This window comes from Salvelinus namaycush, chromosome 7 (genome assembly GCF_016432855.1).
Source record: "Salvelinus namaycush isolate Seneca chromosome 7, SaNama_1.0, whole genome shotgun sequence".
In the NCBI taxonomy this organism is placed as follows: Eukaryota; Metazoa; Chordata; class Actinopteri; order Salmoniformes; family Salmonidae; genus Salvelinus; species Salvelinus namaycush.
Window position 1 is genome coordinate 45,425,759 of NC_052313.1, and position 27,662 is coordinate 45,453,420.

General features: G+C 43.4%; 1 protein-coding gene across 1 annotated transcript; it reads right to left on the bottom strand.

Moving 5' to 3' along the window:
• Window positions 1–478: 478 nt before the first annotated feature.
• LOC120050745 (gamma-aminobutyric acid receptor subunit alpha-5-like) lies at window positions 479–26,286 on the bottom strand. The gene is made up of 9 exons (XM_038997306.1): window positions 26,234–26,286; window positions 25,925–26,049; window positions 24,412–24,479; window positions 21,395–21,615; window positions 16,875–16,957; window positions 6,202–6,350; window positions 3,317–3,464; window positions 1,065–1,276; window positions 479–784 (listed from the first exon to the last, which is right to left on the bottom strand). The coding sequence occupies exons 1-9, from the start codon at window positions 26,284–26,286 to the stop codon at window positions 479–481; spliced, it is 1,365 nt and encodes a 454-aa protein (XP_038853234.1).
• Between the last annotated feature and the right edge of the window lie 1,376 nt (window positions 26,287–27,662).

The window sequence follows — 27,662 nt, forward strand, 5'->3', positions numbered from 1 at the left end:
CAAATTGACTGGAAATGACACTGAAAATCATTATTCGCCACTTTCCTTACCATCCTAGCTTCCGCAATCTTACTTCATATTACTAACACAGCATGTGTTTCTCAGTCTCTTATTCTTCAAGATGACAGGGTTATAAACAACAACATAAATGCCATTGACCGTTTTCAATTCATTTGAGGCCAGGGCAAATGTCCACACTGCAGCATTTCAAAATGTCCTTGTCGAGTTTCACTTTCAAAATGTCATTGATTTTCACTTTCAAAATGTCATTGTTGAATTAAAGCAATGTACAGTAGGTATAAAGAGGGAATATTAAGGCAAACATGGTTAGAGTATCTCTCTAAAAGCTTCATGCAAATGACAGTATGAGAAAGACAGAACCCATGACATCTCCCATCCTTTGTGACACAGTATAATTTTCTTCAGCAGCTTGTAGGCCAATATGGTTGAAGGTAGGGTCGTGTGTTTGACAAAGACACTATGTTGGAGCCAATATGTTGACTCCTTTGATGACCGGTTCTCTGTTGAGGTAAGTAGCCCAGTACACGAGGTTAAAGGTTCCAAATAGGACAGGGAAAACTATCCGGGACATTTTGTCGATTTTGCTCACGCTGTTGTAGGTTTTCTTGGGGTCCAGAACTTCTGTTTCAGACGATCTTAGTTGTATGGAGGTGCTGTTGGAGATGGTGGAGATAGAGATATCCTTAGTGATGTTGGGGGTGTAGTTCACTCCTGCTGTACAGACGTTGTTGGGCTTCTTAGAAAGCACCATAGGGTCCCTTTTCTGTTGAGATAAAACATTTAAAATGTATAATTTAATATTTAATACGGTACTATTTGTGTTGGATGGATACAAATAGTCCGTGTTACACGTAGACCCTCACAAACCGGGGCTACATAAAACGGTTTTTTATTTTAACTTTACGATTTCTGTCAGTAATTATTATTCATGTAGAGCATCAACGTTTCCATGACGTCGTCCCAAAAACACGACCATAGCTCTCGCTTTTCAATAGTGTTTCATAGACAGTTTTCTAAATGGAGAGTGGGATACCTGGACTCACCTTTGGGTGCTGAGCCTCCATGGCCTTCTTGCCATCCCACGCCCAGCTCCTCTTGGTGAAATAGTTGACGGTGGCAAACTCGATAAGTGCGGAGAAGACGAACGCATAGCACACAGCGATGAACCAATCCATGGCTGTGGCGTAGGCCACCTTAGGCAGCGAGTTGCGCGCGCTGATACTGAGAGTAGTCATAGTCAGCACTGTAGTGACACCTGGTAGAAAAACAGACATGTGATGTTCATTAGGGCACACAGTGGAAAAGGGTTTCAAACGTTTTGCAACAGAAAAAATTAAATAAGAGTTTCTAATTAGGGAAGGCCAGGTATTCCCTCCCTGTTTCAGTCCATTTTCTTCCATTCTCTGCCTAATTAACACTACCCCTGTATGATGAGTGAGCAACAGGTTGTAATATATTCTTTAGTATATGGGAATAAAGTGGTTAACATCATCTGTAGTGACGTGTGGAAGCTGTAGACATTTTGGGATCATCAACTAGATTCAGCCACGGGCCGATTTGTTATTGAGCGGATGGTCAGGGGGCCGGAACATAATTACAAATAATTTGTAGACTGCAAATTGATCGCAAGAAGACCAAACAAGTATAATACTTAATTAAAACATAATCATTTCAAACCTTGCTTACATTTGTTTTCGATAACATACAGTATACACTATATACAACAGTATGTGGACACCCCTTCAAATGAGTGGATTCGGCTATTTCAGCCACACCCATTGCTGAAAGGAGTATAAAATCGAGCACATAGCCATGCAATCTCCATAGACAAACATTGGCAATAGATTGGCCTTACTGAAGAGCTCAGTGACTTTCAATGTGGCACCGTCATACAACAGCTCAGCCGCGAAGTGGTACAGTAGGCCGCACAAGCTCACAGAACGGGACCACCGAAGCACGTAGCGCGTCCTAGGTTGCAACACGCACTACAGAGTTCCAAACTGCTTCTGGAAACAACGTCAGCACAAGAACTGTTCATCGGGAGCTTCATGAAATGGGTTTCCATGGCCGAGCAGCCGCACACAAGCCTCAGATCACCATGCGCAATGCCAAGCGTCAGCTGGACTGGTGTAAAGCTTCACGCCAACTCTGGAGCAGTGGAAACACGTTCTCTGTAGTGATGAATCATGCTTCAACATCTGGCAGTCCGACGGACGAATCTGGGTTTGGTGGAGGCCAGGAGAACGCTACCTGCCCGAATGCATAGTGTCAACTGTAAAGTTTGGTGGAGGAAGAATAATGGTCTAGGGCTGTTTTCCATGGTTCGGGCTAGGCACCTTAGTTACAGTGAAGGGAAATCTTAACTCTACAGCATACAATGACATTCTAGACGTTTCTGTGCTTCCAACTTTGTGGCAACAGTCCTGTTTCAATGCCCCCCGTGCATAAAGCGAGGTCCATACAGAATTGGTTTGTCGAGATTGGAGTGGAAGAAATTGAGTGGCCTACACAGTGCCCTGACCTCATCCCCATCGAACACCTTTGGGATGAATTGGAACGCCGACTATGAGCCAGGCCTAATCGGCCAACTTCAGTGCCCGGCCTCAATAATGCTCAGGTGGCTGAATGGAATCAAGTCCCTATAGCAATGTTCCCAGAAAAGTGGAGGCTGTTATAGCAGCAAAGGAGGGACCAACTCCATATTAATGCCCATGATTTTGGAATGAGATGTTCAATGAGCAGGTGTCCACATACTTTTTTGGTCATGTAGTGTATCTCTCTATTATGGGTGGGAATATTTTGGAATAGATTTTCAAAATTAAATTCACTTAGAGCTGATTTGCTGGTGTTTTTACAGTCTTTTATGTCCAACAATAAATAAAATAAGTCTAAAAAAACGATGTATTTATTTTTGCTCAGAACTTGGGAGGCCAAATAAAATCAGCCTGCCAGTTGGGGAACCCTACTGTAGACATTCAGGGGTTTTCTAGGGACAAGAGAAAGGTGGTCATCACCTGTGATGTCTATAATTGCCTGAAAATCTATTTCAAATTGGCATCATCATGGATGATATAGATAATTGTAGTTTAACCAGGTCGTTATTGTGAAAGATAATGTGTTCTCGATGACTTATCTGGCTAACTAAAGGTATAAATAAAAAAATCTAACATTCATTCATGAAAATTGTGATGAGTGTATGTGTTGGGTGACGGGGCAACACATAGTGTCCATTTTGAGTTGAAAGTACACTTTTAGTTCGAGTTGATTACAGTGGTCGAGGTGCGGTCATACTAACCAAAGACGGTCCTGGCTGGTACAGATTCACGGTTGAGCCAGAAGGACACCTGGGACAGGATCACGGTCATGAAGCAGGGCATGTAGGTCTGAATGACAAAGTAACCAATCTTCCTCTTCAGGTAGAAGTGACACATCATGACGGTGTACTGTCCTGTTGGTTTAGAAGACAGTGGGACAAAGATAAATGAATAATTGCAGTGGTAACAATGATGGAGATATACAGTAGAAAGAGAGAGTGAATCGCAAAGTCATCCTGCATTTTTATCTAATTGTATTATATATATGATAATTATATCGAACTTTATAATAATATGCATTTTTGTAAAAAGTGTTATAAATGATATATATATATATATATAAAAAAACACGACAAGAATGCAACAATCGCCAACAAATATAATTATCTAAGAAAACAATTATGCAGATGAATAACATATGATATAAAATGGCTTCGCTAAAATATGTATGTTACACTCAATAATGTGACAGTTGCTGTGTGAGGTAAATGTGTTGTGGTAAAAAAGCGGAGAGAAAAAAAAACCATGATATCTTGTTAACCAACTGAAGATTGCGTTTGAAGCTTTAAAAAAATCCTTTCTAGCTTCCCACAGCCGGCGCCTGATAAACTATAGAAAATCCACTGATGACTGCTGCGTTCTCCAGGCAAAATCCGATTTTTGTATCTCACTAATCCCCTGTCACAATCTGCATCCTGCCATCAGGGAAAACGCTAGCTCAGTCCTGCCCACTCACTCAGCTTGGCTCTGCTCTGCTCTGCTGTGCTCTGGCCTCGCACACTCGACAAGGACGCGACGCTACCAAATCTCCAGAGACTGACGGACAGATATCTACAGACCTTAGCTCCTAGTTAATAACAATTCTCCCAGGGGTGTGATGGAGGGGGGCTGACCTGGTGCCCCATGGGAAGTTTGTGATTCTGTGAGCCAAACGGACGTAGGGCCAACGCAGGGACCATCATGTCTCCAGCCCCAGAAGCCCCAGCTAGCCGGCGTCTTCTCGGCCCACCGGGGAGACACCCATGACTCCCAGACTCTCTCCGCCCCGAGCGACCGACTGACCAACCGACCATCGGGACTGTTTGCTGTTGATGCATGGAGCCCGATGAGACTCATAGAGGAATGAACATGTACCTTTGGTGGATTTTACTGCAAGGATTTTGGAGCGTTTATGGGGAACTTCCATTCATTGCAGACAATAACGCAGCCATGTTGGTCAACTGGTGAGTACTAAGGCAACGGTGGTCCCAGAAAGTTTGTGAAAAACTTAAGAAAATGTCATTTACATGTAAATATGCAAAAATAAAGAAAGAAAAGTGGAATGGGCTGGGTTTTGGGATATGTCCAAAGGAGACATTGCATAAAGGCACACTGTTCTAAACCCAACTAAGAGACTCCATTTTGCAGGATAAACTATATTTCCCTCTTTTACCAAACAGTGTACTATATCATTTTACGGTATTTATTTTCAGTGTGGTTTGCTGTAAATGTACTGTGAGGGGGTATAGGATGTCATGTCCCTAAACTGAGCTGTTGCTAATCTCGTCTTGATTTAGCCATATAGGGATTGTAGCTAAGATTAGGCACATGCTAATTCAAGAACCGCAACAGAACTGACCCACCGGATTCCCATCGGGGACAATGAACTCTACAGACTTGGCCCTGGGCCAGACAGACGGCCTACAGCCACCGCCTGACCTCCGCAGCTCCCATTTGTCACTGCTGGCAAGCAAAGAGGAGCCGGTGGAGGAAAGGAGATCCACAGAAACACACTTTTAGCTAGCGGGCCTACTGAAGTTCGGGGTCAGTCCACAAATGGACTATAGTTTACACTTATCAGTGGCCCTGCAGGGAAGCTTATAGGATCCCGCTGCCTACTTAACAGGCAGGGAGGGTTTTAGTTCTTATCCATGATCAAGGGAGATTGCCATGGAGGGACTGTCCTGCCTCTCCTTTCCTTTCATGGCCAAGGAGTTAAACGGCTGTGATGATGACTTTCACGGCGCTGGATGGTTTCTGCCATTCTACGCACAATACCAGGGAAATCCACACTTTTAATAGCCATTCTGCAGACAGCAGCCGAAGTGCATTACAGTTCCGCTTTACATAAGGGTATTAAGCCTTTCAGTCCCACGTGTCTTTGCCCGGGAGCCTGGGATGTCCAATCCCTGCGGGCGCTGTGATGTCGTCCTCTTATGCAAAAGCCTGATGGGACATTCAACACGGGATTAACCCTTGACTCCCAGGGAGCTCACGACAGGAATAAGTGAGTCCATGTGTAGCCTAAGTGACAGCTGGCTACTTCCCTTTCTGCTCTTGCTCCTTCTCCAAAATATTTCCTTTCCCCCCTCTAGCCTACAGTGAAGTACAGTGGAGTTTGGAGAAGTCAGACTAAAAATTACATTTGAAAGGAATAGGATACTTTCCCCAAAATATGAATTTCCCCAACGTAATCGTTAAGAGTCTACTGACCCACCCGTGCGTCAATCTAAGTAGCATAATAACAAAATCCCCATGAAAATCGGTCAGTTTAAGATAGAGATATTTGCATGGGCTGTGTCTTAATCCATAGCGTCTGCTTATGATAGCCTTCCGCACATGCGGTGGAAGGTGGCTGAGCTACATGGGTGTTTGTCAGACCATGAGACATCCCGGTCTTATATATATATATATATATATATATATATATATTATTTGATACCTAAAGGGGTCCTACAATTCTAAATCAAAGTGTCTCAGGCTACATTCCATTCCAACATCCATATGTGCATACCAATTAGAATGCATGCCGTAATACATTGCTTAATTCTAAGGTATGCTAGTGTGGATATTGGAAGAGAGCTGGGAAAGGTTTTTGAGTATATACCTCACCTCGACTGGTGTAGATGTCCTCAGAGCCTGCAGTCTGGCCGATCAGGTGGTACTGGTTGAGACGGGATCCGTCTTCTGCCACCACTACAGATTTGGCAGCACCGGTTTGCCAGAGGTACACCACCTCAGAGACTGGATAGGCATCTGAAAGAAAGAAACAGGACACTGTGAGGACGCTAATGAGATATTATACAGGCCAGTGCACATATCAGGAACTAGCAAGTCTCAGACCAAAGTCATAGTTGAAGCTCAGATGTTGAGTCAAGCGAAACTAGGATGAAGCTATTACTAGGACTACACGTTCTTCTGGCAACACAATCGGAGGCCTATGTCGTGTACGCATGAAATGCATGCTGGGAAAGGAACAGAACAGTTTGTTACTTATGTCCAGGACACAAGGTTCCTCATATCCTACTCTAAGTGAAACTACATCGTGGTTTGGTGTCCTAGTTGATTTATTTAGCAAATGCAAAGTCTCAGTGCCAAAAAAGTCGCTTCTGATCCTGCTGTGTTAAGTACAGCTAGGCACCCATTGCATTTGTGGATTATGTGGTGAATGGTTTTCTCTCTAAGAACAGAGCTTAAGAGACAACATGGCTATACCCAATCTCTTTTCCTTTAACATAGTAGGACAATCCCCCGGAAGCTGTACAGTATAGACCAGAGTAAGGGACCCTGCCAGCTTTGCCCCTCTGGGGGCTTCAGGCTTAGATTGAGCTGTGGTTGAGCACATGTTTGCAAAGCAACACAGCTTGTTAATCACATAGCCACCCACAGTGGCTGATTGGAGCTGAGAGTGTCGGCTAACGCTGACCCCCAAGGTCTGGTCCAAATTACGCCTCTGCCACAGCAGAGAGGGTCATCAGGCATCGTGACATACAGAAAGACAAGGATGCATACGCAGACAGACAGACAAATGGGCAGACGGATAGGCAGACAGACAGGCAGGCAGACACACACAAACACACCAACACCAGCTTCAGATTGCAGCCTACTAGTTTTTCGCTCAAATTGGTGATCTGTAATCAAATCATTTCCCAATTAATCTAAAAGCGAATGATTTCTCGTGTCAGCTCTCTGTGTCGATTTTCCACCCTTAGGACATCATCCCTCTTACCTAGAGGATTACAGGAGGGTCCAGTGTGGAGCTCACTCTAAAGCTGGGGCTAAGCCCTAAAGACTCATGACATCCACAAGGAGTTGCATTGGCTCCTCTCCTGAAACACTGACTCAAGATAGAACACAAAGGCCTGCCAACATTTAGGATCTCTTAATAGGCTGTATCAATAGAACAGTCTGGATCGATCAGTAATACAAAGTTCAGTTCAGGTCAGGTCAGCTATAGTTTATTGTAACCAGGTAGGGCATGTCAAATATGAACTATAAATCAAAATATGAAGATGAATATTTTGGTGATCTGTTACAGCCAGAAACCCACTTTTTACACTACTCATGACAGAGAGTTATCATTTGAAGTACAAACGTATCTAATTTTCTTTTTAAATTAACTAACAAAAGCATTGTTACTATCAAATTTCCAATCATCAGACATTTACTATGTACATTCTACACTGAACAAAAATATAAATGCAACATGTAAAATGTTGGTCCCATGTTTCATGTGCTGAAATGAAAGATCCCAGAAATTTTCCAAACACACAAAAAGCTTATTTCTCTCAATTTTTTTCTCACAAATTTGTTTACATCCCTGTAAGTGAGCATTTCTCCTTTGCCAAGATAATTCATCCACCTGACAGGTGTGGCATTTCAAGAAGCTGATTAAACAGCATGATCATTACACAAGTGCACTTTGTGCTGGGGAAAATAAATGGCCACTGTAAAATTTGCCGTTTTGTCGCACAACACAATGCCACTATAACGACACAGGACAAGACCCAAATGCAGACACAGGAGGAAGTTGGTTCGAGTTGCTGATATTTATTAATAGACAAGGGCCAGGCAAGAGGCAGGTCGGGGACATGCAGAAGTTCGTAAACCAGGTCATAGTCAGGTGGGTACAGGATGGCAGGCAGGCAGGCTCGAGGTCAGGGCAGGCAGAATGGTATGGCAGGCAGGCTCGAGGTCAGGGCAGGCAGAAAAGGTCGGAACCGGGAGGACTAGAAAACAGGAACTAGAAAAACACGCTGGTAGGCTTGACGAGACAAGACGAACTGGCAACAGACAAACAGAACCACCGATATAAATACACAGGGGATGATGGGAAGAAATGGGAGATACCTGGTGGGGGGTGGGGACAAGCACAAGACATGTGAAACAGATCAGGATGTGTCAGTAACCCGCTCTAGGGGCGCCACCTGGCGTCCTACCTGGGCGCATACCTGGTTGACCGGGATGCCGGCTGTGAAAGTCAGCGATGAGGGCCGGGTCCAGGATGTCCTTAGTGGGGACCCAGCACCTCTCCTCCAGGCCATAACCCTCCCAGTCAACCAGGTACTGGAAACTCCTGCCCCGAGGTCGAACACTCACGAGGCGTCTCACCATGTATGGCGGATGGCCATCGATGAGACGGGGAGGGAGAGTGGGGCCTGGAAACAGGAGACAAAGGGCTGTGAGACAAATCTTAGACACATGAACCGTGGGATGTATACGAAGGGAAGCAACAGAACAGTGGGACTAAGGATTTTAGAGATGGGAAATCCCAGAAACGAGTGAATCCCAGAAAACGTTGCAGCTGCACTCTAAAGGTGTGTTGGGGCCAATCCACCACCACTTTCACCTTGTCAGGATCCATCTGAACGTTCCCTTCAGCGATGACATATCCCAGAAAAGAGATAGTGGGGCGAATGGAATTCACACTTCTCAGTTTTCACAAACAACTGGTTCTCCAGGAGGCGATGGAGGACTTGACGGACATGGAGGACATGCTCTTGAGCAGAATGGGAGCAAACAACGATGTCATTGAGGTAGACAAACACAAACCGATTCAGCATGTCACAGACCAGGGCCTGGAACACTGCAGGGGCGTTGGTGAGTCCAAACGGCATGACCAGGTACTCATAGTGTCCGTTAGCTGGGTTGAAGGCGGTCTTCTACTCGTCTCCTTCCTGTATCCGAACTAGGTGGTAGGCATTCCGAAGGTCCAACTTAGAAAAGAAGGTTGCCCCCTGGAGAGGTTTGAAAGCCGAGGAGATGAGTTGTAGAGGGTAACGATTCTTCAAAGTGATATCATCTTGTCCTTCTTTTCCACAAAGAAGAAACATGTGCCATCAGGGGAGGCAGAAGGTCAAATGCTCCCAGCAGGCAGAGAGTCCTTAGTGTACTCCTCCATGGCCTTGGTCTCAGGGCCAGAGAGGGAATACAGCCGCCCACAAGGCGGTGTGGTGCCCGGGAGAAAGTCAATGGCGCAATCATAGGGGCGAAGCAAAGGAAGGGAGTTGGCGTGAGCCTTGCTGAAAACCTCCAGGAGGTTCTGGTACTCCGCGGGAACGGCAGAGATATCCAATGCTTTTCCAGAGCCCGCAGGAGGACGTCCCGGGGCAGGCTGCACCACTTTAAGGCAATCCGAGTGTCAAAACAGGCTCCAACCCAGGATAGAACCAGTGGTCCAATCAATCAGGGGGTTGTGCCTCTGGAGCCATGAAAATCCCAAAACGACAGGAACATGGGGAGATTCAATATGTAGAAGCTGTATGGACTCACTGTGATTGCCCGACACTCGCATGTTAGTGGGAACCGTACTGTGAGTGACCCTGCCAATGGAGCGTCCGTCCAGTGCTCTGATGTCCATGGGAATGGAGAGGATTTGTATGGAGATACCCAGCTCAGATACTAGAGTAGCGTCCATGAAGCTCTCGTCAGTCCCAGAGTCAATGATCACCCGGAGAGATTTAGACCAATCACCCCACAGCAGGAAAACATGGAAAGGGGTACAAGTAATAGGAGTTGGAAGACTCCCAGTATGGCCCACCAGCATACTCATACCTACTGATGAGCCTGGTCTTTTACTGGACAGGTGGATATGTAATGCCCTGTAGAACCACAATACAGCCAACTGTTGGAGCTCAGCCTACGTAATTGTTCCTTAGGCGACAATCTACCCAGTTACATAGGCTCTGGAGTAAACGAGTCGCCCGTCCCCGATGATTCCCGAGGGGGCTCAGGTGACTTCGGATCCTCTCGGGAATGCAGGCGTCGGGGACTTCCGGGGTTCTTCGGAGGCGAGAAAGCAGCCATGGACGAGCGAGTGTGGTTGAGAACAGACCTCCTCTCCGTCCTGCGTTCCTGTAGGCGCCCATCGCCGGGGTAGGCTGGACAAAATCACCACTGGTAGGGGGATTACTGAGCGTCCGGGAGGTCTCCGTTGTGGCATGATGCCTGATAGATAGTCCACGGAATTGCTCCAGTAATGATTTGAAACCCTGGTCATGGCATTCTGCCAAAGTATGTACTTCCATAAGGTTCTGAAGTAGCTCCTAATTTCTCCCAATGGTGGCTCCATGCAGGGAGACAGTGTTGAGGAGCTGGTCCGAGTCTGCTGGGTCAGTCATGGCCAGTTCATTCTATAACGGCACAGGATGAGACCCAAATGCAGACACAGGAGGCAGATGGTTCGAGTCTCTGATATTTATTAATAGACAAGGGGCAGGCAAGAGGCAGGTCGAGGACAGTCAGAAGTTCGTAAACTAGGTCAGAGTCAGATGGGTACAGGACGGCAGGATGGCAGGCAGGCTTGAGGTCAGGGCAGGCAGAATGGTATGGCAGGCGGGCTCAGGGTCAGGGCAGGGCAGGCAGAAAAGGTTGGTACCGGGAGGACTAGAAAACAGGGACTAGAAAAACCCGCTGGTAGGCTTGACGAGACAAGACGAACTGGCAACAGACAAACAGAACCACCGATATAAATACACAGGGGATGATGGGAAGAAATGGGAGATACCTGGTGAGGGGTGGAGACAAGCACAAGACAGGTGAAACAGATCAGTGTGACAGCCACATATGTCTCATGTTTTGAGGGAGCGTGCAATTGGCATGCTGACTGCAGGAATGTCCACCAGAGCTGTTGCCATATAATTTAATGTTAATTTCTCTACCATAAGCCGCCTCCAACGTCATTTTTGGGAATTTGGCAGTACGTTCAATCGGCCTCACAAACGCAGACCCTGTGTATGGCGTCATGTGAGCGAGCAATTTGCTGATGTCAATGTTGGGAACAGAGTGCCCCATGGTGGAGATGGGGTTATGGTATGGGCAGGCATAAGCTAAGGACAATGAACACAATTGCATTATATTGATGGCAATTTGAATGCACAGAGATCCAGTGAAGAGATCCTGAGGCCAATTGTCATGCCATTCATCCGCTGCCATCAGCTCATGTTTCAGCATGGTAATGCACAGATTAGGGCCTAATGAATTTATTGCAATTGACTGATTTCATGATATGAACTGTAACTCAGTAAAATCTTTGAAATTGTTGCATGTTGCGTTTATATCGTATGTAAAGTATAATTGCAACCTTTAGGGTAGTCAGTAACCTACTGTCGGGATTCAGGAAAGCACTGGCTAGGACAGTACCTGCAGTCCAACAAAAGAATTCAATCAAGTGCAGATGAAGGATTTACACTTTATCAGAAGTGTTAACCTCATTTCAACTGAAACAACTAGCAAGCTGTTCCTCTCCTGAACACTGTCACTGTTGAAACACTGTCGGGATATTGACGTGAAACCACACCTGTCCTAAAAATAGAGGGCCAACATTCTGAGAGAAACCTCAGAAACAGCACCTTCCCTGTCTGCAATCAATTTGAGGCCTAGGTCTCTTTAAGCATGCAGGGAGATGCAGAGGAAGGTGGATAGTGAGGAATAATGGGCCAGTCAGAACCATGGGGAATGAGTGGAGGTTCAGATATAGGATCTTCATTTACTATAGCAGGAACATAATCCTACAGCAACAGGACGTTTGAATTGTTAATTGGATTGTAATTGACTGACATTTTTCGTAAGTTAAAATCCAGTCTAAAATGAATTTCAACGTGGATATTACTAACGTCAGAAGCCTTTTAAATCCTCAAATACACTACATTGACAACCTCAAGGTTGATCAAATGAATATCCTACATCTCTATAGATTCCTCAGCTTTTGTAGATGGTCCGTCTATAAAATAGAAAAACACAAAGGCCTAGAGAACCAGGTTAAGAAAGGGATGAGCCACAGGAGCCTGGAAGAAAGAAAAGGAAACAGAGAGAGAGAGAGAGAACACTGAGAGAGAGAAAGAAAATGTGAGGGTGAGTCATGTTCTTCAAGGCTATACACTGTACCAGTCTACTTCATTTCTACTTCATTTCCATGTTCCATGTACATTTTTTTTTAAATCTTTTATTTTTTTTCTAATTATGGATGAAAAGAATAACTGTCGTTTATTCCCCCTGATGACAAAGTGTCTTTCTGGATTAAAGAAAAGAATCAAAATGAGGTCCACTGTGAATGTTTCTAGGGACTAAACGAGCGTTTCTCCCTGGCTATAGGAGTGTGTGTGTGTGTGTGTGTGTGTGTGTGTGTGTGTGTGTGTGTGTGTGTGTGTGTGTGTGTGTGTGTGTGTGTGTGTGTGTGTGTGTGTGTGTGTGTGTGTGTGTGTGTGTGTGCGTGCGTGCGTGCGTGCGTGCCTGCGTGCGTGCGTGCGTGCGTGCGTTGGGTGGGAAGAACAAAGAAAAAGAAAGTGATGGATCAATGTAAAGTGCAGTAACTAAGCAACCAAGCTCAATAGCATGTCATAGCACTTTGCTGTAGTACTGGTACTACTGGCCATGCCTAGTGGGTTGCTATTTACAGTCAGACTTCTTGGATGGCTTTAGCCGAAAGCCAGGGCCAAAATGTAAAGTTGGGTGGGTTTAGAATCCTTAAGGATAATGATGCGGGGAATACCATGATTTAGTAGTAGAGCTAAAGGATTTGGCAGACGGGGCCTGTCACGTATGCCAACTTTACGGCAACCTCTTCCTGACTTTGAGATTGCACGGTACACACCCACCTATTACATAACATGAACATTAGGAGCTGCGATAGATGAATGAGTAAATGAATGAATGAATGGATAAATGAATGAGTAAACAAATGAATAAACGAATGAACAAACAAATGAACAAATGAAATGATGAACAGATTTGATATAATCTTTGTTTACATACTGTCCACGCACCCATACATCTTAATCTGAAAACTTGAGCCATCTACTGTACCTGTGAGAAGAGTGTGCTAGTACATAATAGTAATAGGATGGTTTTACAGCATCTAAAACCCTCCTGTGATTTTACTTGACCATGGGAATAGAAAAGAGCTACACCGGGTATACAGAAATGCACTGATTGAGCCTTGCCTGTAGTATACAACCCATTTGAAATCAGCTTCGTTTATCAAAAGAGGCTGTGCCCAGGTCCCAAATGGCACCCTATTCCCTATATAGTGCACAAAATAGGGAATAGGGTGCCATTTGGGATGCACTCAGCCCTCTGTACTCTCCATCTCTCCACTCCATACAGATAGCCTTGGGTTAGTAATGCATGGATGACAATAGAGAACCCAGCTCCTAAAAGCACTTCAGTTCACCACAGCTCTAATCGGTTGAAGACTGAGAGAGACTTGAGTGTCATCATTCCACAGACTTCAATGACTGTTTATTACAGCACTCTTGTAGATTATTTCTGCATCACGATATAGTTTTTACATCAATTTAACCATTTTATGAATTTAGATGTGGAATAGTGTCAAAAGGGCACATTTGTGACCTGTGATGTTTATTTGCTGGTGATTTCGATATTTTATTGTTCCTTGTAGTACACTACACTAGTTATGAGTTAATCTTAAAAAGAGTGTCTGCTATCAATACAATATACAGTAGTAAGTCAAAAAAGCATAAGAAGGAGAAATCACGTCTCAATTATGACGTTGCATTGACCCCCGGATTTCGTCTTAGCAGCAGCAGCATGGTCAGGTCAGACATTTTCCATGCTTCTCCACAGACCTATACAAATGTAGGATCTTAATTTGTTCCAGTTTGCTATCGCAGGAAAATAATCCTGCAGCAACAGGAAATATAAATTATTAAATGGATTATAATTCATGGACATTTTTGTAGGGGTTGATATATTTTTCATTATGGCAATCAAGTCAAACATTTCAAATTGGAATTGACAAACTTCATAAGCATTTTTAACTCTGAAATAGACTACAAATTTTTAATGTCCTGCAACAGTTCTCCTGCAACAGGGTGATCAAATTACAATCCCACATCTGTACAAACATACACACACTCCCTCCTCCCCACACACTACCACATCCATCCTACTTATCATGAACATTATTTGATAAGACTTAGTTTTTCTGTGCTGCTTGAAAAAAGGTCAACTGTGGGCCAAGAGAGTAAAGGCAAGATACACTTTCCATCATCCTTCATATCCCCTGTGAGCTGGGCTGCACAGGAAAGTAGTTGTATCTGGTGGTGAAGTGGGATGTGTGGGTGATGGAATGAGAAATAGAGCCTGTGGTCACAGTGCTCAGACAACTGGCTAAACCGTAGTAACTGTATCTGTATGCTCTGTATGTAAATTACTCAAATACAAATGTTTTCTGAGTGTCTGGCCTTTTTTGTTAGGACAAACCTAGTCTGAAATGTCAAAGTGAAATTCTAAACTTTTAGAAGGCTTTTTAAAACTCAAATACACTACAAGTTTCCATTTCGTGCTTAGCAGAAAAATTCTCAGCAACAAATGAGTGATCAACTTAAGATCCTACATCTGTAGGGGCAGTTCAATCAGCTAGGTAATCTGGCTATATACGTCCTATGGTGTGACAAAGCCCAGGGTTTACTATATTGTGACATGGCGTGACCCTGCTCAGGGCATTCCTATTAGCTTCCCTGGGACTATCCATCTGTGGTGTCCACGTCTAAAAGGTCAAAGTACAGCTGAGCTATTTCAGGCCAGCACTTAAACCAGGCAGGCAGGCAACACCCATACCACCCCCCCTGCCCCAACCCACAACACTTCAGGAGAATGTTAACATAACAGGATAAGATGCTTAGCCGCAGATGCTGATGTGACTGCTGGATACCACAGTACAAAGCGGTTTCCAGTTCTGGAAGTCCTCTGGGTTTAGGAACTTAGGGTTCTCAATTTCAGAGGGGGTTGAGGGGTTTCAACTAACTGTTGAGAATTAAAATAGCAGAATACACGGGGTGCAATTTCGAAATTTGGTTGTGCATAAGCAGTTTTTTTCTTGTTATGCCAGTCACTGTCAGTCTCTCAATTAGGCCATGTCAGCATTAAAAAAAGGTAAATAGGTCTAGCCAGCGATTTAAACTTGTAGTAGTGGCAGCAGGTAGCCTAGAGGTTAAGAGTGTTGGGCCAGTAACCGGACAGTTGTGGAATTGAATCCCTGAGCCGACTCGGAGGAAAATCTGTCGATGTGCCCTTGAGCAAGGCACTTAACCATAATTGCGGCTAAAAGTCACTCTGGATAAGAACGTCTGCTAAATGACTAAAATGTAAATGTAGTAATCATGGCTGAATTACCGACCAGGCACGAAGGGCCATTGATTTTGTTAGTCACTCTCATTCAAATATTATATTAACATGGCATAAGTCATTGCAAAATGTGTCAAATTTCTGGAAATTATCTTTAAAATGGCAAAGCATTTGCTCCACCGCACGGCAAAACGTGTAGAATTACAGGAAATTATCTGTAAAACTGCAACTTCTTTTTCTCCGCTCCATGGCAAAATGAGTAGAATTGCATAGAATGAGTTATAAAATTGCTAAATGTTCTCTCCACCCCATGGCAAAATCTGTAGAATTGCAGAAAACCTGCTTTAAAACTGCAACTTTTTCTCTCCGCCCAATGGCAAAATGAGTAGAATTGCATATAATTAGTTATACAATTGCTAAATGTTCTCTCCGCCCCATAGCAAAATGTGTACAATTGCAGAAAATGTGCTTTAAAATTGCAAAATAAATTCTATGCCCCATGGCAAAATGTGTGGAATTGCAGGAAATGTACTTTAACTCTAACTTTTTCTCTCTGCCGTCAAGAGGGGGGCCACCAAAATGTTTTGCCAGCGAGGCGTGGGGGCCCCCCAACCAAATCTCGCAGAGGGCCCCCAAAAAGTCTAGGGGATGGCCCTGCCTGACCATAGTCTGCTTTTAGTTCTAATTGGTAAATGGTAATACAACCCTGGGAGCCCTGGCGAGGTGGTACAGTAGGATAGCCCAACTGCTGAGGCCACAGGCCACGTGCCAAGTTAGCAAAGGTAATTAAGGGCCTGGTTACCAGAGGTAATTAAGGACAAGCAATTTGATTAAAGGATAGATAGACCTTTTGGCCCTCCACCTAGTTTAACTGAACCAGGTTTAGCTCCTCCGGTTTCAGGATTCAGGTCATTCCTTATTGCGGCGCCGTCGTTGTGGCTGGATTCTGTGTTCTTTCCTTGTTCCATATGTACCATCCTACAGAATACTGTGCAAGCTCAATTGTCTCTTTAGAGGAATTGATTTGGTAGTTTACTGAGTTGGAGGTTTGATAAATAGTGCTGTCATTGACTCATACTCAGATCATAAGAAGTCTGGGCCTAGTAATGTTTATACGTATGGGATCTGTGCCGTTGTATTATTAGTGTGGCAAAGAGTAATACACAAAATATCAACACATGGAATTTTACTCACAGCTTCCAAACTTCAAAGGGCAAGCATGAGCATCCATTGGGAAGTCCTCCAACTGCATGGGACACTCCGCCGATATGGTTAACCTAGAGAAAGACACAAAAGATCAAGACAATAAACCCAAATCCCCTACAGATATACTACATATAATAATCCTGTTTATTTCAAATCCAGTGCCGCCGTCGTCATCAACATCTTCATCTCCAGTGCTAATGTTAGTTGCATAGATAGCACAATGCCTGTACGATTACATCACAGGCCGTTTTTTTCCCCTTGTAGTATTTCTAGACAGAATCACCAAGAATTCACCCTGATCCAAGCACATGGCATTACATTTGATTATACTGCCATCTTGTGGTGGTTGTATTATTTGTGAATTCCCAGCTGTCATTCACTTCAAATCCCCCCATGTACTGTACGTCAAGAGTGTATTCACAGAGAACGTGTCCACAAAGTAACCACATAATGTGACACATGTAAACACATTGATATAACAATGAAATGATGCCACCTCTAGTCCTTGAGGACCATATGGACTCCGGTTGTGTTCACTTCACTGCATCCTTATTCAATGTTATTACTTTGCTTATGTTGTGTCAGACAGCTGACATGTTTTAAGATCTTATTGGATCATACGAAGACCAACTCTAATTCTCATTGGTCTGTACTGTGAACAGGTAAGGCTGCCATCATGTGGTTACAAGAGAAACTGCAGGACTGGTCATTGAAGAACCTGATTTTCTGTCTCACAAGGAAAGTATATTGGTATACAGGTTTGATTAGCTATATCCTAATGTAGGTCCACGCATAGAGAGCTGCCTTTTTCCCTTACAAAATTAGGGCTACAAATTCCCCCTCAAATTACATGTAACAGGTGTCATCTATTCTAAATCATCCCCATTACTCATTTTTTTGCATTCACAATTATGCACCTGCATTTCTTGTGTGATTAACATGATACCATTTACTTGTTACGTGTTGATGTCACCAGTGCACCTCAAAGTAATGAACATGGCAAAAAGACTGCACTAGTTTCTTAATATGCATATTTCCTGCATCAGAGGTACAGTTTGCTCTGGAAATACGAATACTACATGATGTTCACTTGCTTCAACCTTTTCTGAAGGTTTCTGAAAACTCTGTTGCTCTCGGGCTAATGTTTCGGAATCGGGGGGTGAGAATGCAATCACATTTAGTCATTATCTCCACTGGAGAGAAGGAGCTTTCCCCTGATGTCGGTGGATTCTGAAAGGCTGGGCCATGCAATAAATCTAGGTAGAGCGCTAATCTCTTTCCTGGTAATGGAAATACATTAGGAGACAGTAGTAAAACCAGAGCGATTAAAAGAAGAAACGTCCTGATGTTTCATTTCCTGAGTCATTGGGAAATCTATTACCTTTTTTAAATTATGGGCCTGATATCTGCTTCTTCTTTCACTCATCAGACTTTGATTCCAGTGACGGAATCAAAGTCATCTATTTCTCTTGCATCTATTTATCTGGCATTAAGATGATTTTTAGCAGGTGGTATTGATCTGGAATAAATTATACCTCCTAAAATGATACCAGGAAGTCCTGATCTATTCGTATGATTGCTATTGGTTGTCATCACTTTCTGTTCCTGTCTATTATGAATTCAAGGGTGAATATTTAATCTAACCTGCCACATATTGGTCCGTGTCCCATAACATACAAAATACAGCATCACAAAGACCAAAATAAAAGAAAATTGTCTGAGCCTATGTTACCAAGAGCTGGGCTGAGTCGAATAGCTGTGCAGAGGCTTTTGTTACCTCCTACACACAGACAACAACAATAACCAAACCAGTTCAGGGCCATTTGTGAATCGTGGCTGGCTGTATTTCAGTGAGCGTAACATTAGTTTTTCAGACACAAAGCTCAGATATTTTCCTCTATAAGTCTAAGCCTTTGGGTGGGGTGGGGGAGGTTCAGCTAACATGTGGAATTGTTTTAAGATGGTCATACCATGGATCATTTAGCTATTTGATTTGGAATTTTAGGACCCCTGTAGGTATTCCCCAAAATTGGTCTTTACTACTATAACCTATAGAAACACATTGAATAACACAATCATAAATGGCCAAACAGACAGTCCAAAAATAAAAGGGGGAATAAGATTTTTAAGCGTCTTTCCTTTATCTAAGAGATATAAGAAAGCTACAGTAAGGAAATACTTTTGTTTTTTGGACACATATTTAACCCCCTTTTTCTGTTGGCACAAAACTAACTCCATACTTCCATTCATTTATTTTTTTGACCAGTTACCTTCAGACGAGTGACACTTGCGGAGATCGTAAATCCAAAATGGAGAACACCATCATATTTGTGAGAATATCTCCTTTCCATAGCGGGGTCATATTAGTTTGTAGCCCAAATCGTTCAGACGCTACAGAGGTTTTCGTGAGAAGACCAAATTTTTTTTCTTTTTTTTTTCGGGATGTCACATGGTCTGAAAAACGCAGCCCATTCAAAGAAACATATACCTAGCTTAAAGGGGATATTTGTATTATTATGTTACTTAGTTTGACGCATGAGTGCTTCAAGACTGCTTCGATCACGTGGACTGGGATATGTTCTGGGTAGCCTCAGACAACATCATTGACCTATACGCTGACTCGGTGAGCAAGTTTATTAGCAAGTGCATCGGTGATGTTGTACCCACTGTGACTATTAAAACCTCCCTAACCAGAAACCGTGGATTGATGGCAGCATTCGTGCTATACTGAAAGCGCGAACCACCGCTTTTAATCATGGCAAGGCGACTAGAAACATAACCGAATACAAAGAGTGTAGCTATTCCCTCCGCAAGGCAATCAAACAAGCAAAGTGTCAGTATAGAGATAAAGTAGAGTCACCGGCTCAAACACGAGTAGGGTTCAACGGCTCAAACACAAGACTTATGTGGCAGGGTCTACAGTCAATCACGGATTACAAAAAGAAAACCGGCCCCGTTGCGGACATTGACGTCTTGCTCCCAGACAAACTAAACAACTTCTTTGCTCGCTTTGAGGACAATAGCCTGTGGGCTCTCCTTCACCGTGGCCAATGTGAGTAAAACATTTAAACGTGTTAATCTTCGCAAAGTTGCCGGCCCAGACGGCATCCCTAGCCGCGTCCTCAGAACATGTGCAGACCAGCTGGCTGGTGTGTTTACAGACATATTCAATCAATCCCTATCCCAGTCTACTGTGCCCACATGCTTCAAGATGGCCACCATTGTTCCTGTTCCCAAGAAAGCTACGGTAACTGAACTAAATGACTATAGTCCCGTAGCACTCACTTCTGTCATCATGAAGTGATTTGAGAGACTAGTCAAAGATCATATCACCTCCACCCTACCTGATACCCTAGACCCACTCCAATTTGCTTACCGCCACAATATGTCCACAGACGACGCAATCGCCATCACACTGCACACTACCCTATCCCATCTGGACAAGAGAAATACCTATGTAAGAATGCTGTTCATTGACTACAGCTCAGCATTTAACACCACAGTACCCTCCAAACGTATCATTAAGCTTGAGACCCTGGGTCTCGACCCCGCCCTGTACAACTGGTTTCTGGACTTTCTGACGGGCCGCCCCCAGGTGGTGAGGGCTGATCCTCAACACTGGGGCCCCACAAGGATGCGTTCTCAGCCCTCTCGTGTACTCCCTGTTCACCCATGACTGCGTGGCCATGCACGCCTCCAACTCAATCATCAAGTTTGCAGACGTCACTACAGTGGTTAGCTTGATTACCAACAACGACGAGACGGCCTACAGGGAGGAGGTGAGGGCCCACGGAGTGTGGTGTCAGGAAAATAACTTTTCACTCAACGTCAACAAAACAAAGGAGATGATCGTGGACTTCAGGAAACAGCATATCCACTTTGACGGGACAGCCTGTTCACCCTGCTATCATTCAGAAGGCGAGGTCAGTACAAGTGCATCAAAGCTGGGACCGAGAGACTGAAAAACAGCTTCTATCTCAAGGCCATCGGACTGTTAAACAGCCATCACTAACATAGAGTGGCTGCTGCTAACATACAGACTCAAATCTCTGTCCACTTTAATAAATTTAATAAATGGATTTAATAAAGGTATCACTAGTCACTTTAAATAACGCCACTTTAATAATGCCTACATATCCTACATCACTCATCTCATATGTATATACTGCATTCTATACCATCTACAGCATCTTGCCTATGCCGCACGGCCATCGCTCATCCATATATTTATATGTACATATTCTTATTCATCCCTTTACATTTGTGTGTATAAGGTAGTCGTTGTGAATTTGTTCGATTACTTGTTTGATATTACTGGGAACTAGAAGCACAAGCATTTCGTTATACTCGCATCAACATCTGCTAACCATGTGTATGTGACCAATAAAATGTGACTTGATTTGAATAGACCTAACACAATTCCCCACCCTACATTACAGGTACTTCCTATCTGTTCTATGTGATACATTTCTATCTGAAATAGTACTGAACAGGCCCGTGGTTGGTACCTCATAGTGTAGAGCAGCGTTCCGTCATCCTTCAGTCTCAGTAGCTTGTTGGGCGTGGTCATGTTGTGGGCGATAGACTTTTTCCCGTTGAGGAAGAATGTGTCTGGGGTCCAGATGTTACTGGCCAGGAGGTTGTTCAGAGGCAGCATCTCCATGGGTCCTTTGAAACACAGGCGCTCGTCTTTCCAGCTTTGTCGGAAAAACACATCAATGGTGTATTCCTAAGGTGGAGAGAAGCATGGTGTTGATACATGGTGATAACACTCCGACTCAAAGCCCGTGGACACATACAGATCTGCTATTTTAATTTGATCCCGCTGACTCAGAGAATGTTCCTGTGCAGGAGGAAGTGCAATGTGTAGTGTACCTGAGGTTTTAAAAAGGTTTTAAAGTATTTCATTTTGTATTATTATTTTTGACTAACCCTACCACCCCTCCCCTAATTGGAGTAAACTAACGAACAACAACACTTAAGCTTCTACTTCCAGCTTATACATGCTGCCTTTGGAAAGTTTTGACTTTTTCCACATTTTGTTACATTACAGACTTTTTCTAAAATTGATTTTTTTTTAAATTATCCTTCCCAATCTACACACAATACCCCATAATGACAAAGCAAAAACATTTTTTTTTTTTAATTTTTGCAAAAACAAATATAAATGTAAAAAAAACGTATTTACATAAGTATTCAGACACTTTGCTATGAGACTCAAAATTGAGCTCAGGTGCATCCTGTTTCCATTGATCACCCTTGAGATGTTTCTACAACTTGATTGGAGTCCACCTGTGGTAAATTCAATTGATTGGACATGATTTGGAAAGGCGCACAACTGTCTATATAAAGTCCCACAGTTGACAGTGCATGTCAGAGCAAAAACCAAGCCATGAGGTTGAAGGAATTGTCCGTAGAGATCCGAGACAGGATTGTGTCGAGGCACAGATCTGGGGAAGGGTTCCAAAAAATGTCTGCAGCATTGAAGGTCCCCAAGAACACAGTGGTCTCCATCATTCTTAAATGGAAGAAGTTTGGAACCACCAAGACTCTTTCTAGAGCTGGCCGCCCAGCCAAACTGAGCAATAGGTCGAGGGAGGTGACCAAGAACACGATGGTCACTCTGCCAAAGGTCTAGAGTTCCTCTGTGGAGAAAGGAGAACCTTCCAGAAGGACAACCATCTCTGCAGCACTCCACCAGTCAGGCCTTTGTGGAAGAGTGACCTGACGGAAGCCACTCATCAGTAAAAGACACATGACAGCCCACTTGGAGTTTGCCAAAAGGCACCTAAAGACTCTCAGACCATGAGAAACGAGATTCTCTGGTCTGATGAAACCAAGATTGAACTCTTTGGCCTGAATGCCAAGCGTCACGTCTGGAGGAAACCTGGAACCATCCCTACAGTGAAGCATGGTGGTGGCAGCATCATGCTGTGGGGATGTTTTTCAGCGGCAGGGACTGGGAGATTAGTCAGGATCGAGGCAAAGATGAACAGAGCAAAGTACAGAGAGATCCTTGATGAAAAACTGCTCCAGTGCTTAGGACCTCAAACTGGGTTGAAGGTTCACCTTTCAACAGGACAACGACCCTAAGCACACAGCCAAAACAATGCAGGAATAGCTTCGGGACAAGTCTCTGGAATGTCCTTGAGTGGCCCAGCCAGAGTCCGGACTTGAACCCGATCTAACATCTCTGGAGAGACCTGAAAATAGCTGTGCAGCAACGCTCCCCATCCAACCTGACAGAGCTTGAGAACCTCTTGCCAGAAGAATGGGAGAAATTCCCCAAATACAGGTGTGCCAAGCTTGTAGCGTCATACCCAAGAAAACTCAAGGCTGTAATCGCTGCCAAAGGTGCTTCAAATAAGTATTGAGTAAAGGATCTGAATACTTATGTAAAAGTGACATTTCAGTAGTTTAAAAAAAATGATAAATTAGTCACAAATTCGGAAAACCTGTTTTTGCTTTGTCGTTGTATTGTATTGTAGATTGATGAAAAACAATTTAATACATTTTAGAATAAGGCTATAACGTAACAAAATGTGGAAAAAGTCAAGAGGTCTGAATAGTTTCCGAGGGCATTGTACATTTTACAGACACAATATATTTTACAATCTTTTTTTTGTTTTTACTCCTATCCTTCCACTACCCTCAACCCCTCCCGTCTATTTCTGAAGACCATCCAGTTTGATTTCTATTTGTCATATATTTTTTAACTGTGCTTTTTCACAAAAGTTTTGAACCTATGTACATTTTACGGAAACAGTTATATATTTACATGAGTTATCTTGTTGTTATTAGTCCCACCCTTCAGCTCCAGTCAACCCCTCCCATCTATCTCTTAACACCATCCATGTTGGATTTCTTTATGCCATATACATTTCAACTGTGCTGTGATGTTTCACAAAAGTTCTGAACCTTTCTATTCTCATAGTTTCTACAGAATGGGTGATTTGCAAAGTCATAGTCAATTGATCAATAATATAATAATACTTTTTGCAAAAAAAATCTTTAATTGACAATCTGTATAAACTATGAGAATAAAAAGGTTTAAAGTTAGCAATTTCCACCTTAAAATGTCAGACTTGATTTTCCCTAACGAAAAGTGTATCAACGCTCACAAAAATGTCCATTAATTATAATCCGTGTAATAATTCACATTTCCTGTTGCTGCAGGATTCTTTTCCTGCTGTGAGAAACTGGTACATTTAAAATATTAAACTGTAAAACTAGTCCTGGACAACAAAAATAAATACTAAAAGAAGATTCTCCATTGAAATAACGTTTCAGTCCAGGACTGGGTTTAATCTGCATCCTAGAATCTGGCCCATGATGTATTTCTTTATAATATATTGATTTATTACTTAACAAAAAAATATGAATACATGTCATTATATGCGACTAGGATAATTGCTGTGTGTTGTAACATTTACAGGCGGGTGTGGTGTTGCTCCTATCGCAAAGAATTACGTTAATGGACGTCATTGAAATGGTGCATAATGAAATGGGCTGTAAATTGACTCACCATTTCAGTATCTGAAACTGGGCCAAAGCTTGTGACAAATATATTGGTTTTGATCTCCGTGACCTTTTCTGTGGATAGAATAGAATTTGGAATATGACCGTGAACATGAAGAGACAAGGGACAGGGGCAAATTCAATTCATGAGTAATCATCATAGAGATTTCCATTTGAAATCTTTACACCCTTCAATGACAGAAGCCATTCTAAGGAAGTGAGTGCAGCTCTGTTCTCCAACCCCATTTGGCAAATCCATGTTGGATGTATCCATGTGTTACATTAGCGACATTATAAAACAAGATTTAGAAGGGGGAAAAAGGATAAAAAATCACTGTAAGACCAAATCGGAGGTAGAGCATTTTCTTTTCTCTAAGAGATGCAGGATATTTCTATCTATCTTCCAGTGAACACTCTTTGACTCCCTCTTTCTCTCGTCTGAATAGAGGTCTGGATCTCAAGGTTACTTTTTGCAGATGGAGGTGGTGGTCATGAGGGGGGCTGTGTGATATATGGCGTGTTGGCAGTGCAGTTCCTTCTCACTTAGGATTGATCTATTACTGTGATTGCTTTCCTCTTGGAATATATTCCAGTCAATGCAAATCTGTATATTAGAACAGTCTCTTTATTTTTCTCACTGAATCCAAGAAGTCTAGCGAGTGTTATTTTACAGAGGGGGAAAATGCTATGCTGGATCACAAATTATGTATGAGGCTAAGCATTGGCATACTGCAGTTTTGCGAGCCCCCCCACTGCAAGGTCCGATCAAGTTTAATAGCTTATCTCGTGTTATTCTAAACATTTTGCCATCAGACTGAGAGAAAATGTTGCAGTTTTAAAGCTAATTTGCTAATCATTTTGCCATGGCTTATGATGTGTTCATATGCTATCTGGGGAAGAGGGGGGGGGGCCTCCAGGGTGCCCCCAACCAAAAAGAAAACGCCCCAGAGCCGTCTCCCTGCAAGTGGGGGGGTGTTTCCAAAACATATAGTTGGTCCCACGTGGGGTCACACAGCGCATCTCGGTATGGAGCACACTATGCATTTATCGTCTCATCAGCTGGTAACTTTTTGTCTTGTGACAGGTCAATTTGCTGCAGCATAACCTGCATAGCCTTTAGGCTACAGTAATATAATTGCATTAAATCAGTGCACACGCAGGCACACTCTCTTAGTATTTATCTTTCCCATCAAATCCCTTCAAGTTGCAAAAGAACCAAAATACATTCAGTATAAATTCAAACAAAGACAAACTGTACATTGAAACAGAAATATCCACATTTCACACTGTATTTTGGTTCTATAAATCTCCTGCATCAGCATGCTACACTGGTCCTGCTGCACCTGGCTTGAGTGTACTCTGAGGATATAATATAACGTCAAATAAGAGTATTAGTGAATGACATTTGCCCCAAGAAAATGAATACTGATATAATACTGTATTGTGTTGTACTGCTTTGTACTGTAACCTCTAGTGATATGAGTTTGGATCAGAGTGTTCTGTAAGTCGGTATACGTTACCTCCAAGTCCTGGTCTGAGTCTGTTGTCGTAGCCGTCCAGCAGTCCGTCCAGTATCCGCGTGAAGATGGTGATGTTGTCATTAGCCTCCGCCTCTTTCAATGCCTCTGCTGTGGTCTGGCCACGACTGGGAAAGACAGAACATCAATCAGGCTGGTTAGTTCCACATACTGTAACATGGAGACTGCTTGACAAGGCTAGTGTCGATGTAAATAAACCACATCATAGTTGGATATGCACAGTATATCTACTGTTCAAATGAGGATGTAATGCAGTGTATAGTCAGATGGGATGGTACACGTTTCACTTACCCCACTTGACATGTCATACAAAGCAGCAAGACAGAGATCCACACGTGTTTCATTGTAGAAAAGCTGGGCATTTTGTCCTCTATGTCTGGAATAACAACATATAATCCACGATCAGTACTTTCAGTAGTATGTATTGTCATCATACTTCCACTCCTACTTCTCCTTCTACATTATACTCCTACACTATACTCCTACCAGAGTAGTATTACTACAGTACTACTAATACTATAGTACCATAATGATAAGTACTTTGGTGTTGTACTGTACCCCACCCTCCCCCAATACGCATACCTGACCACACACACTTTCAACTAGCAGCCCTATAATGGACCTACAAGAGTAATCAGTAGGCTAACCTTGATACAATAACTGTTTGAAACTGTGAATATACCAATCATATCTTTCTACATTCCTGGCCCACGTCCTTGTGTGCATTCATTTTGCCCAATGATAAACACCTTGTTGCAGCAGTATTATAACATCTCCCCATTTTGCTGCAACTGTTCGTGTTCGCGTTGTATTGGTGATCCTCACTGCGTATGAATTCGAAGGCAGTGCAATAGGTTTTCAATGTAGGCTAATGATGTACCCTCGCTGTTCCCTTTCCCCAGACCCCCCCACTCATATCCCCCTAACAATAGAGGGAAGGAGGGTGGGGGGTACTTCTGATGCCATCCTCGTGCATAAAAGAGGCTTGAAAATCAATTACCTGTAGAGAGAGCCATCATCTTGATTTAAATCCAGGTTAGAAAAGCGATACAAAACCCGCAGCAATGAAAGGCAAGGGTATGCTGCTGCTCCTTCAGAGGGATATAGATATACTCCGCTTATAGTTGCCACCGCAGGCAGTCTCGATCGTGTATTGTTCTCTCCTGATTTGCTTGACTGACTTCCTACTCATGTCAAGCGGATGTTTGCGTCTTGTGCCGCCACCTCCTTCGCGCCTTTTGGAGATGAGAGGTTTTAATGCCGAGCCCTCATCTTCGGTTGTGACAACAACGTTTTTCGTGTTACATACCCTTGGTCTCAAGTTATTTGTCCACTCAGAGCGGAGTAGCGGCCCGGCGCCCCATCTTAGTCAGAAAACACACTCACCTCCAGTTGCCGCTCACGTGCACACACTGCAACGGTTTGCTAACCGGTGCGTTATCATAAGTGCGACAGTGAAAACGATCCTCCAGGAACTCCAAGCGTCCCGTAACTTTCCCCTGTTATCTTACTTGCCACTGTAGGCTACTCTAGCCTATGCCTATTGCTGTGGTTAGTTAAAACGCCATCCTCTCCCGCAAGCTAATTAGCTGTCTAGTCGAAATCAATTTAATGACTGAGGGACAGTGGGTTGATCCATCCAGAAGAAAAAAAATAAGGCTATATCCCAAGGACCCAATAAAACAGTATACCTATTCACCTACATGTCCAATTTTGGTCC

Coding starts and splice junctions, on each gene's coding strand:
- LOC120050745 (XM_038997306.1), bottom strand. CDS start 26,286: ATGAAACACGTGTGGATCTCTGTCTTGCTGCTTTGTATGACATGTCAA. Junction 26,050..26,233: donor TGTATGACATGTCAAGTGGG/GTAAGTGAAACG, acceptor TGTCTTTCCCAG/TCGTGGCCAGACCACAGCAG. Junction 785..1,064: donor TGGAGGCTCAGCACCCAAAG/GTGAGTCCAGGT, acceptor TTATCTCAACAG/AAAAGGGACCCTATGGTGCT.